Source organism: Phycodurus eques, chromosome 6 (genome assembly GCF_024500275.1).
Source record: "Phycodurus eques isolate BA_2022a chromosome 6, UOR_Pequ_1.1, whole genome shotgun sequence".
In the NCBI taxonomy this organism is placed as follows: domain Eukaryota; kingdom Metazoa; phylum Chordata; class Actinopteri; order Syngnathiformes; family Syngnathidae; genus Phycodurus; species Phycodurus eques.
The window spans coordinates 27,973,809-27,987,412 of NC_084530.1; the positions used below are offsets into that span (position 1 = coordinate 27,973,809).

Sequence of the window (13,604 nt, forward strand, 5' to 3'; positions counted from 1 at the left end):
GTTTGCTTACAAGCATCTGTCAGGCAGCCATGTTGGCAGTCTGGCTGCCAATCAAAGTTGTAGGCGGGAAAACGCAGACGTTTTGCCAAGCGCCAAGCTGACCTGGATTTAAATGTATGTTAAATAGACATACGAATCGTTGCTGCAGAATGAATGAAGCCTCATAACGTCCTATAGGGATGCGCGTAGTATTGATTACCGCGTTCGACGATCATGACGGCTCCCCGATGTTGTGTTGATCGGGCAGGGAAATGTGTTTGTGGAGCCAAGAAACCAAAAGCCCCGGACCGGCACTTCGGCAATTTTGAGTTGCACTGTGTTTATCTGAAGGTTACTTGCATTTATCATCATGCTCTAATTTTACTTGCATGTCAGTGATGTCCTTTTATTTGGCTTTAGAGGTTTTGGATGGCTCAGCAGCGGTCACTGAAGCAGAGCGCGCTCGTGCAACGGCAACCATTACTGATAATAGCTAAGCCTCTGCTGCTTTATGATCCAGTACATAAAATATAGTGTTTTGCATTGTAGCTGATAAATTTTCCATTCACCATGTTCTTTTTTTTTTTTTTTTTTTTTCTTTTACAACCACATAAATAGAAGAGTGATTCTGTATACAACAGATGGTGCACATCTGCTTGTGCACATTCATTGTCTTTCCAACATAGGCAGGGATTACGAGAAACATGAAATATACACGCATGCCTAGTCGGGCATACGTCACATGACATGCGTTTGAACGCACGACTTCCTGTTGTCACATTTGTGGCTCGTTTCCCGCTGATCCTCTTTGCTCGCTTTTCCTCCTGTCGTGTGCACGGCCAGCTCGTCCTCCCGTCCGAGTGACAAGTTGAAAACACAGTGTGTCGCAACAATGTCGCTAATTATTACTTTCTTGCAGCTAGTGTGAGCTTGTTGTCGGGAGATGATAGCTGCGAGCGCGTGAAACATTACAAAAGTAGTACAATATGGGGCTCAATCAGAACTTTTGTGGGAGGGGGGAAGAGGCTTTAAAAGTCAAAGGTTGCAGTCTAAACTATCACCGTGTGTGAGATGTAAGCAAATCTCAGTGACACTAAAAGAGGAACTCCATATGTGGGTTTTGCTTTTTAATTGGCATTATTTTCCCTCATAATATTATCACAGAGGAAAATTGTGACGATGAACAAAAGAATAGGAAATGGAATTTATTGCCTTCTGGCCGCTTAGTACAATACGAGCAATACGATTCACGATTCTAAAAAGATCCTGGTAACTTCCAGCACAGTTAAAAACATTGCACTCAAGCCTACGTTAAGAACGTCGGATGTGCACGTAGTATAGCAATAATAGTGGTTAGCACGTCTGCCTCACAGTTCTGAGGTTTGACGTTCGACTCCCTGCTCTGGCCTTCCTGTGTGGAGTTGCAACGCAATACAAATTCCCTCTAACTCAGAATTTGGCCAGTTTATGAATAAATCTAGGCTTAAGTCTATGCGCTGGTGTTGTGGCAGAAAATGTGTTTTAATGATGCGTCATATGGTCGAGGAAAGGGATTCCCAAACAGTGGTTGGTCGTACGTGCTTTCCCCCATAAAATATAATAGTTGAATATAAGCAATTCCTTTATAAATACTTTGAACTAAAAAGCAAAATCTCATTCCAGTACCTCAAATGCCCTTCAGCTAAAAATCTGAAAATCTAGTTTTTTTTTTTTTTTTTTTTTTAATTCACACGTTGGCCATGGTTACAAATGTTTTACAAGATGCATTTATTTAGACTTTTTTTTTTTAATGTGAGGGAGAAAGGCGGTGTGCGATCAATGTCAGGATGTTAACTTGGTTTTCCAAGATGCCAAAGTCTGGTCTAAGGGAATAAGTACATCCGCTGTTAAAAAAATAAATATATATATATATATATATAAAATGGGGGTATCCAGGGTGTCCTCGAGGTGCCATAAGAATAGGAATGCCAATCCATTGTAAACCGAGGACCTTCTGTATTCTATGACAGGACAAAAAAAATAACAAAACAGATTGGATACAAGAGAGCGGAACGTGGCTGCCATCTAGTGGCCGCTTTGCTTCATCGGGGCAGAGTTTGTGGCGTTCATCTGGTTGAGAGAGAGAGAGAGGCTCCTGCTCACCCGTGACTTTAATGACGAGAAAATGGATGGTCACGTGTATGGGATGATTATTTGTGTCAGAATGCGCGTTGATGATATGGATTCACATCAACAGCAGCAGCACAGTGGACATTCGTGCACGCTTGTGTCTTTTGAAGTTCTTGTCATGTCTCATCGTCCGTGGTCTCCCCTTGCAGTTTGAGGCCCCTGGATGTGGAGTTCATGAAGCGTCTCAGCAAGGTGGTGAACATCGTGCCCGTCATCGCCAAGGCCGACACGCTCACGCTGGAGGAGAGGGACAACTTCAAGCAGACGGTGAGAGCGGTGGCCACAAATGAAACCCATGAAACTTTTTTAAATTTTTTTATTTTTGTTTAATTGTTATCATCCGTTCATCCTCACACACACACACACACACACACACACGCACAACCTGCTGTTCGCCGCAGATAAGGGAAGAGTTGCGGGCCCACGACATCGATGTCTATCCCCAGAAAGAGTTCGACGAGGACGCGGAGGACAGGACGATTAATGATAAAATCAGGGTAAAGTCACACGTGATCAAAAATGTCAATTCAATCCTCATCACCAACAAAGCATAACCCTGTGTGTATCTGTGTTTTATGGACAGGAAATGATTCCTTTTGCTGTGGTGGGCAGTGACCAGGAGTACCAGGAGAACGGGAAGAGGATTCTGGGCAGGAGAACAAAATGGGGCACCATAGAGGGTAATGCTCCACACTTTCCACATTCATTTTCTTGGTGATTAAAAATAAAATATATTCATGTAAATTATAGAAATTATTTTAGCGGCCACTATTTGAGGAAATATGGTCTTCACTTATACACTTACTTTAACTTAGTCAACAATTTTTGCCATCTTATATATACAGTACCGTGAAAAAGTATTGCCCCCCGCCCCCCTTCTTAAATTCTTATATTTTGCCATAGTTTCGCCACTTTAATGTTTAAGATCATTTGCAAACTTACTAGAACCAAAGTGTTCATAAAACAATTCGATGGTTCTATTCCTAAAAAGTATATTTCATATTACTGTAAGCCACTAACATTATGCACAGTTTGAACACTAACACTACTGCACTTAGATATAGGGGCGGAACTGTATTTACATAACGAATCAATCCAAATGGATTGCACATAAAAGTAAAATAAATTTCTAAAGCAAACTTTTTTTTTTTTTTTTTTTTTTTTAAACAAAAGACTAAATGCAAATGTATCGATCTTAAAAGTTAAATACAAGTGAACTGTACTCAGGCGGTGATTCTCACAAACAACAAGAGGGAGCGAGCGTTCCACCCTCTGACAATTACTAGATTCGATGTTTTAGGGGCTTTTCATAACAGTTCCTCCGGTGTTTTGTTGCTTTTATAATGGTAGATTACAAGTTCACTCAGCGTCGCTAATCAGCGTTTCCAACCCCGAGCAGATATTCTGCTCTCTTGCTCTCCGAGGGAATTTAATTTAGTGCCTGTGGATTTGTAAAGCTCGACAAAAATAGGATTCTCCTCCTCCTCCTCCCATTTGGAGTCTTGACATAACCTAAATTCCAACACGTGTTAGCTCGTCTCTAGGCGCCCGTCGCTTGTCACTTGCGCTTTTGTGGAAACGAGTCACTTAAAATCCTCCTCGGTCAAAGCGGAAGAGCGTACCTACAACGGGAGATGGTTTGTCGAAGCTCAGTTTGTCAGCGAAAGTGTCACGCAACACTGCCACCGTGTGGTGACGAGTTGCCGAGCAGACAACGGTGGAGCTGCGTGGATTTAGGAGCTCCATGTAATAGTTCCCCGTTATACGGGTTGTAGTTAACGGCTTGCTCGATTTGCTTGTGGGCGTCGGGTTGCGTTAGATTAGAGCGCACGAGGAGAGGAATGAGGAAATAATCCGCCTTACGTACGAGTCTGTTTTGTTTTGCAGTGGAGAACATTGCACACTGCGAGTTTGCTTACCTGCGAGACCTCCTGATCAGGTGAGATGCATATTATGTTATTATCACATTGACGACAAGGCTTTTCTTTGCTCTTGTCCATTGTACATTGGAATGATGTCGGATTATAGCAAGAATATATTATGAAAAATGTTATGTGAAAGTGTAACTTTGGATGTATAAATTGATTGTATATGTATGAACTACTATCCAAAGTGTGGCTTTTAATACTTAACGGCACAAGTCATGGTTCTCCTAATTCACTCCTTAAGGAATTGTTTGTGACATCAATTTAAGGGCTGACAGTGAATAAATAGCTTAAATATATTATTTCTGATTACGGTATTTCACAGTTTGTCCTTTATTTTTTTTCTATTTTTTGTTTTCATTTACTTCAACTTAATTTGACACCCAAAACTATATAATTGGTCCACAATTGGAAAACAAAATCATGAAATAATTCAGACTTAAAATCTGTAGTATGCGAAACAACCACTAATGTTGTTTAGAATATTATTTAAAAAGTATTTATAAATACAATATAAAACAAATACATTTTTAGTTCAGATTTGTTTCCTCTTGCTAAACTCCACTTCTTCTACAAACTTTATACTCGACGAAATAAATGTTGAATTTAGTCTCATTGTGTCCTTGTAAAAATAAAAAAATAAAATATATTTTACGGATGATTTAATGAAGTCACTCATATCTAATATTTTTTTTACATTTCCTTTATTGTCGCTCTTTAAAAACTTTGAAAATGGTGAGACAAATCCAAAAATGACAACTTCATTTCCAGAATGAAGTTGTCATTTTTGGCCTCGTATCATACCATCATTAGTTTTCTTGTAGTTGCAAGTCGTTTTCGTCCTTTATGTTCAATTTGTTTAGTCTTTTTAAAAAACATCCTCGTTTCTTCAAAACCGTAGACTTTGTCCTCGTATTATTATGATTCATTTCCCCCTCGTAATTGTGACTTTATTCTTGTAATATGACTTTTTGAAGACTAGCTCTGCAAGTGAGCAGTTTGAGCAGCGTACGTTATGTTTCAGGACACACATGCAGAACATCAAGGACATCACGGGCAGCATCCATTACGAGATGTACCGCGTGCGCCGGCTCAACGAGTCCAACACCCGCTTGACCCCTCACCCGCCCGAGCGTGCCCCTGCTCAGCTCAAGGCCAACGGCCAACCCGAGCCGCCGCCGGGCGCGGCCGTGCAGGCCAACGGAGTGGCCGTCCAACATCAAGTTCTCGCCCACGAGATGTAGACGCACACACGACAACATGAACAGGTTCTTTTGCATACACATGCTCTATGCACGCAAAACTTGTTTTCCCTAATAGAACTTTATCAGTAAAAGCAAAAATGACCCAAAGCACAGCAATAAAAACTTTTTCTGTTATAACCTACGTTTAGCTTTGTGTCAACACACAGCAGGGGTGGGGAACCGACGGCCAATGAGAACATGTGATCCATCATTCATCCATTTCTATACTGTTTAATGTCATTAGGGTCGCGGGTGCTTCGGAGCCTATCCCGGCTGACTTCTGGCGAGAGGCGGGGGGTACACGCGCGCCAACCAATCGCAGGGCGCATGTAGACAAACGAGCACTCGCGTTCCCACTCGAGGACAGTTTTGAGTCTTCGGTGAAGCCCAACATGCAGAAGATGTTTTTGGAAGGTGGCAGAAAAAACTACACGGGGAAAACCCACGCAAGAACGGGGAGAACGTGCCAGCTCCTCACAGGAAGGTCGTAGCCTGGATTTGAACCCCCAACCTCAGAACTGTGAGGAGGGATGTGGTAAACATCTGTCATGCTGACGCCATGCCATTATAACAACAAACAAACAAAAAACATCAGAGGGACTGTTTAAAAAGCCCACGAAAAAAGCAGCAATGCTCATAATTTTCTCAGACATGTAATATGGCCCTCAGAGGACTTTATTACAAAAAAAAAAAGCATGAGAGCCCTGCCAGAAAGGGGGGTTTAAAAAAAAAACCAAAACTGAATAATGTTGTTATATTTGCTGGAAAATATGTGTTTGGATACGGAAAAAAATATTATTTGCTAAAGGGAAAACGTTGTAATTTTACATAATTCAAAAATGAAAATCACAATTTTATGGGATTAAAAATCTAAAGAGAAAAGAGCCTTCTCAAAAAATAACCCAGTATTATGTTTTTAATTTTTATTTAAAAAATTCTAATGCTAATACTATGCTATTTCCACCCCCCAAAAATGATTTTATTCTCATAAAATTATGCTATTTTTTTACATTTAAAATAGCGATGACTTTATTCCCATAAGACTTTTTCTGTAACTTTGATCACTCTACTTTTCTATAGTAGAATACCACTTGAATCATGAAATATGACTTTTTCTTGGAAATAAAATTCCAAACCAAATACAACTTTTTTTTTCTTGGTAAATATGACTTTTTCCCCCTCCAAAAAATACCACTTTTTTTTTTCTTCTCCTTCCTTTCTCTTCTCAACGTGGCCCTTTGTACTTCACCATTGGCCCCTGCAAAAGGTTGCCCACCCCTGATTTTCAGTAGACAGCAAGGAATCTCACACGGCATTTAAACATCCTCAAGGTGGTCACAAACAGCTTTTTGTACTGTAGATTAGCTCTGATTGGTTTACTTTTGTGTTGTCATATAGTCCTGTCAAGTTACTCGGCTGTGTCAGGATATTTAGAGTAGCTTTATTGTATTAAGGAGGAAGTGAAGACAAATTTGACGCTTGCACACTGCAAATTGAGATGAGAGCAAGAGAGTGGAACAGCTATTGGAAAAGTGTCATCATACCCCCCCAACTGTGATTCTTTTTAAAAAAAAAAAAAAAAAAAAAATCCTTATCTTCTCTCCTATATAAAGCAGTCACCTCGTATTTTACAGTGTTCATTTACCTCTGTATTTTTATTCATCTTGTGACAATATTGTAAACGATGTGGCGGAAACTGTGCCATGTTGCCATCCTTTTGTCCATTTCTTTGGCCTGTAAATCGATATTAACGTCTTTCTTTTTTTTTTTTTTTGTATGATAAAGAATATTCGTGTTTAGTTAAGCCATTCTTTCCACAACTTGGACTGCAACTGTTGAATTCAAGAAGCGTGTGGCAAAGTTCATAGCAATAAGAAGGTGTCGTGTTGCCCGCACCTGCTTGTGAAGCGCACGCGTGTGTCCGTCAATTGTAAGTCGATCTAATTGTGACTTGAGAAACCGTGACATTTACATCACAAGGTGAAACTGTTGAGTTTGAGTCGCGTGTTGTTGCTGTCATTTCGAAATGTGTGCCAAGAGACTTCCTTCAAATAAGAAACGGCTTCTGGGCATCTTTTACAACATTTCCATAATTATCTTGCAATCAGAAGATCGAAACACCACACCGAAATGATTTCAGCGCTGCTTTATTATTAACCAAGGGAGTTATTGGGTTACTCTTTGTTTTCTGTTGTATAGTTAATTGTTATTTGTGATGGTATAATAGAGTTAAGGTTTCATCTTTGATATGCAATGCTCAAAGAATAAAGATTATTTTTATTGTTTAACATTGGTTGTCTTGATTGCAAATTGCACGGAGAGAGCTTTCGATTACCCAAATACTTAATAAAATGATACAGTATCCTTTAGTCATGGCTTAATTAGTTTTATTTTAAAGACCTAAGCTAATTATCTATCCATCCATTTTCTGTTGGGCTTGTCCTCATTTCGGGTTAAGTCATTTTGGGATACATTCTGTGCATTGTCTTCATTCAATATCTGAGGGCAAATCCTTCTTATGACCACTTAAATGGGTTAAAATCTGTTCTAATGCTTTGGTTGCATACTTGTCATAAAGTTGTTACTACCTAGAATGATGCTATAAGATAAACTTAGAAAGAGTAATGCCATCTCAATAAGTTGTCCATAAGATCTTTGCGAGAGGAAAAGAGACTTGAAGCAAGTGAAATGCGGTTAAAAACTACCTGGTAAGAAGAATGATCTTGGCAGACAATTATTTGAGATCTTTTATCTTGGTTAGATTGGACTTTTTTGCAGGGTTGAGAATTAAAGAAATGCATCGTTAGCATAGCTAAAAATCTCCTTAGAGATATGTACAAAGTTAACAACTGAATGTAATTTTTTTCCCCCCATACTCAATCAAGGAGTTGCGTAATGCCCTTCCCTAATTGATCACTAATCCCCACGTGGAAGCCAATGGGAGCCCAGCGCCCACAGAGTGCACCCGAGGAGTAAATCATTATCTACCCTTTCCTAACTGTGAGGAAAAGATTTTAAATGTCTTTCATCTTTAAATAAGATGTACTGTTCAATATTTCATATTTTCCGATATATCCTTCATCTTCCTTCACTTTGACAAGTAGTTGACGGCAGCTCCAAAATTCACTAATTGGCCTCCTCCTCCATTTCATCAGCTCACGGCAGATTCGTCTTATAACGATGTCAGCGGTACTTTTAGGCATCACGGGAAACTTCAAACCTCTTTCGTAGTGTTGCACAGTTTGAGAATGCCGCCATCCAACCTGCATCGCACGCTGCCAACGGTCGGGAAGTCTTCATTAATTAGCCTCCCGTACTTTTCGAGCCAGATAAAAGCGACGTGCTTTCAATTTGTCAGCGTGTGAAAATGTGTTTATCACCCTCAGACTCTGACATTCTCCAGGGCAAGGTGATCATTTGGCGCATCGCCTGGCCCACTGCTAAGGTGTCTGTCTTTCTTTCCGTTTTAGCGTCATGCGAAAAATTCAACTGTTTGCTAATTAATGCTCGGGAGCCCTCTACTGCAGTGCTCATGCAAAATGAAACAAAGATAGGGACCCTCCTGCCAAATCTAACAGCAGGTAGCTTACGAGTCTCTGCTGAATCGTATTCTTTAACATTTAACGTCGGAACAAACCCGGAAAGTGTTCTCCTCTTTTTCTTTTTTTTTTTAATAGGTGGGACATGTCTTGGTGGTTGTTCTTTTAAAATAACACTAAACGAAATCATGGGCAGACGTTAGCAAAGAAAAGATACCTTCGGTGGTAGTAAACGCCTTCGCTGGCTCACTGGCGGCGTCGTTACCGGGCAGATTTTTGCCCGATCAGACAGCCAATGAGCCGCCGGGCCGGCCAGACAGCCGAGCGAATGACCCGGTAGAATTACACTCAGACGGTTTACCATCTGGATGGTGATTCAGTAATGGTGGAGAAAGCCAACTGCTGTCTGCACGAGCCCTCAGCCCCGCCGCGTCTGTGTCTGGCTGCTGTGCAAATAACGGATAACAAAAGAGTGTGCGGCGCGCGCATATTCCGCTACAAATGGCCTCCAAAATAACCCACCAGTCTTTTCGTTTACCATGTGCACTGTGTTGTCTGCCATCACTGTGACATAATACCTGGTAAAACTACATATCACAAACTTTATGGAAACACTACATTTAAAAAATAAATAAAAATACTCATCTTGGTTGGCTTCCCACTTCAAAAAAAGATATATCGTGTAAAACTGAAAAACACAACAACAGTGCAAGTCACAAGAAAGTCTCGTCTTCACCTGTAAGTTTCAAGCAAGTCTAAAGTTACTTTGACAAAAATTAAGTAAGTTAAGTCGAGTTGCCATTCAATTTCAAGTGCCCCTGATTAATTCCAAATATATTTAAGCGGTTATATTAGACTTTTGCTTTTGTATTTGCGCTAAACATACCTTCGGGGGCATGTGGGAAAATGTGCTTTGGTCGGATGAATCTTTTAGGCCGAAAACCCAAAAGCTATGTTTGGTGCAAACGCAACATTGCTCATCACTAAAAGAGCACCATACTTCCAGTAAAACCTGGTGGTGGCAGCATCATGCTTTGGGGCTATTTTTCTTCTTGTGTCAATCAAGGTGAAGGGAATCATGAACAGTTCGAAATACCAGCCAGTGTTAGCACAAAACCTTCAGGCTTCTGCCAGAAAGCGAAACAATGTCAGGAAAAGCCTCCTAGAACATATTTTTGCGTGCGTGTGTGGGGTGGGGTTGGGGGGGGGGGGGGTTAATCCGAGTCACTTTACGTGGTGGAAAATATGTACTGATCCCTATTTAACTTGAGTTTGAATGTGATGGGTTCATTCTGAAAACAGCCACATCCCCCAGTTTAAAGAGGGTGTGCACACTTGTGCAACCATATTATCTCAGTTATTTTCACTTTCACATGACATTTTTTTTCTATTGAGTTGTTATAGATTACATTAATGGTGGAAAAAGTTTGGACATTATTTATCTCGGTGTCGTTTTTATAGATCACAAAAACCAGGCATTTGAATGGGGGTGTGTAGACTTTTTATATCCCCACTGTATGTGATTTGCTTACTCCCATGTCTAGTAATGGACACGTGTCCAAGGACTTTTCTTTGATGGCCACACGGTCCATTAAGTCTTGTTTCTAATCTTCCTGTCATGACCGCATCACCGTTTGTTGTTCTCAATATGCAAATGAGACAATCCATCTAATCCCTTTCACTAATTTCAACTCGTCTTGTTTTCAGCAATGTTCCCGCCCCTGCAAGTTCAACATCTCCTCCCCTTTCCCCTAATCAAACCTCCCGCATCTCCTCAGGTTTGTTTCCCCCTCCCCCACGCCTCTGTGACGCCAGCCCCCAGGGTGGGACGTGCGAGGAGGGGTGTGGCCCACCCTCCTCCTTGATTAAAACTCAGCCACGCATTTCTTTGACGTGACCCGTGGAGGTGGGACGAGTCGATGGAGACGACGTACAGAACTAGCTCTCCAGGGAGGCCGAGGTTGTTTAGCGGGAGTGAGTGTTGACGCAGCGGCTGTTTAGCGCAACAAAAGGGTTGTCGTGGGACCGCATCGGAGGGAGGCGGGGGTGCTTAATGGTGCCGCGTGTCAGCCGACATCAGTTGGGCCTCGCACCGACGGGGAGCGTGAGCGGATGCGCGTCGGCCGTTAACAGCCGGCCGCAATTGACGACGATGTATAGGCTCGCGTCAGCCTTCGAGGCGCGTCGGCACGCTCGGGTGACTGTGATGCCGCCCGCAGCTGACAGGGCAGGCTGCCTGTGTCAATCAGTGGCACACTGAAAAACGCGATCATGCTTCGGTTTGGCTAGGAAGGTAATCGGGGATGAGTAGGGAACCGAGCCCTGCCACCGATACTGGAAAAGAAAAACGCAATTGACGCCCTCCTACCAAAATGTTTATGGAAACCAAAATTAAAGGGGGATATTTGCAATTTATCCCGAGTCTGACGAAAGCCGCGCTTCTCAAACACGACCGCTCATAATTACAAAAGTGCGTCGTTGTAATTAGCGTTGCAACGAGTACTCAAATGTTTTTAGTATTCAAAGTAGGAAAAATGCTCGATGGACTAGCACGACGCGGTTACGTTCATCGCGAGCAAAAGTGGCAGAGGCGGAGCGTACGTGTTTTGATTCAAGGAGCGTGAAATAAATGGCGACTCCGCGGTAGTTAACAAGCGGCCGGTAAACACAACAAAAGAAGAAGGAGAAGACGTCAGAGAGAAAAAAAAAAAAAAAAAGCCGCAAGTGTGGGATCATTTCAGACCGAGCACAAAGGTGAACAAGCGAGACGCACGGAATGCGGTGGAAAAGCCGAGATGAACATGGCGCAAATCAGTCGGTTTAACATTAATGCGACTTACTAGCATAACGTTAGCCCTCCAGAGCGCTAAGGTTTCTATTAATTACCGTCGCATTTATGTCCAGTTTATTACGATGGCGATAAGTAGACTCTGTGTGCGGCTGTAACGTGACTTCATTTAGGGCGCTTGCTTGTATCTGCAAGCGGCCACATTTTGAGTCAAGTACTGAAGGGAAAAAAAGAAAAAGAAAAAAATGACTGCGAGTGGCAACATTTGTCAAACAAATGCATTAAGTTAATATTTGTGTTTCCTATCAATGTGGCTTTATTTTAATTTTAGTTCAGTTAGTCCGGTCCGAGCTTTTAAACGCACAGCCACGAACTGACTGTGTTATGTTGTCACATTCTAAAATGCTAGCTGCTCAAGTGGAGTTGCACAACAGGCTTTTTTATTTATTTATTTATTTTTTTATAATGAATTAATAACTTTTTAATTCGAATTTTTGTTTTATATATTTACAAGTAATGCTAAGAAGAAAAAAACATGTGAAGTTTAAATACAGTCAAAACACAGACTTGACCAACTGCAGTTAATCCAGAGAATAACGCTGCCCACTCAGGCTTGTAAATTTGACTCGTCATGATGGTCGCAACGGTTCATTTGTACCCGAGTCCATTATTCTGGATCAGTGTCAATATGGACTAATCAGACCAGGTGGCTTTCTATTTGGACACCACCTGGCCTAAGACCTTTTTGCACTGTACTATAGTTCCAGAGTATTTGTTTCCGCTCAACAGTTTGTATGTCGTGCAGTAGCCATCTACGGTCATTTCCCGTGAATAATGAGCACCGCCCCCACACCCAAAGAAAGGTCAAAGGTCAATAGCAATAGACATAGGTACAGTAAAAGTAAGAAAATTCCGTCACAGTAAAATGAGCTATATGAGTAGATGTTTTATTAAAACAGCCATCAATTAGTTTTAAAGCTGCAGTGTTAAAACTAAACATTATACATGATAAATTACAGTATTCCATCTTGTTTGTGTGTTAGTTTGCAAAAGGTTATAGTCGTCCTTCCGTTTATTTTGTACATTCTGTAGGTGTTTCTTGTTTGTTTGTTTGTTTGTTTTCAGGGAGGCAGAGTGATGCATAGATAGGTGGACTCCCTCTGAGGTCACGAGGTTTGGGTATGAATGATAAGGGGGAGGATGTGTGGGCACGCAGCCAGCCTGGGGTGGAATTCAAAGACAGGGAGGCACAACGGGAGGACGGAGCGGCGCGCTTTCTCTCTCTGCATAATCAATCAGAGGCGGCGGCGGACGGGAGTGAGTGCTTCTGCCTTTCTTGACAAGCCTCGATTGTATTTATGCGGGAACGGAAGCGAGGAGGGAGAGACGTGAAAAGGGATTGGCTAGTAAGACGTGGGCAGGTGCAGGACCGCCGTAATGGGTCGACCGCCTCCCCCCACCGTCCTCCTCTCCTCGAGCAGCCAAGGACATACAGCCAAGAGGAACTGATTGAATGCCATGCCAGTAAAAAGAAGCAGTTTCATGCGCCATTGACCGGGTTGGCATCCTCCTCACAGTCACCCTGTGATGAAACCTCTTCCGAGGTCACCGTAATGTGAATCACATTTTCTTCTTCTGTGGAAACATTAAAGAGTACCCCTGGATCCGATTGTTATCACTTTGGATGTTTTCCCCTCACGTGCGGAGAGACGGGCATAATCATTTGGAGTGTTTGTTTGGGGCACGGATCAAATTCGGAGGCACAATAGGTGGGGAGAATAATCTGATTTGAGCCAGCAGTGCGCATACAGCTCCAAAGATTGTGCTTTCGTTCTCTCTGTCGGTAGCGCAGCGTGTCCCCGAGCGGGCTAATAGAATGTATCTTGTATCTTCTCAGCTATGAACTTTCCTCTGTCACAATTACATCCGGTCCGGATGCCTTGTTGGTCTCGCAGCCAAA

At 42.0% G+C, this 13,604-nt stretch overlaps 1 protein-coding gene across 10 annotated transcripts in view; it reads left to right on the forward strand.

The window, feature by feature from the left end:
* The window catches only part of septin9b (septin 9b), a 79,606-nt gene extending 66,057 nt beyond the window's left edge, over positions 1-13,549 (forward strand). For 8 of the 10 annotated variants that reach the window (XM_061678985.1, XM_061678983.1, XM_061678980.1 and 5 more), the window contains 5 exons: positions 2,298-2,415; positions 2,550-2,645; positions 2,732-2,828; positions 4,036-4,087; positions 5,098-7,605. In XM_061678985.1, the coding sequence (XP_061534969.1) occupies positions 2,298-2,415; positions 2,550-2,645; positions 2,732-2,828; positions 4,036-4,087; positions 5,098-5,317 (583 nt within the window). In that variant the 3' untranslated portion in view covers positions 5,318-7,605. Of the gene's footprint in view, positions 1-2,297; positions 2,416-2,549; positions 2,646-2,731; positions 2,829-4,035; positions 4,088-5,097; positions 7,606-10,563 lie in introns of those variants that run through there. The other 2 variants (XM_061678982.1, XM_061678981.1) reach the window with 2 other exon arrangements.
* The last annotated feature ends 55 nt before the right edge of the window (positions 13,550-13,604 follow it).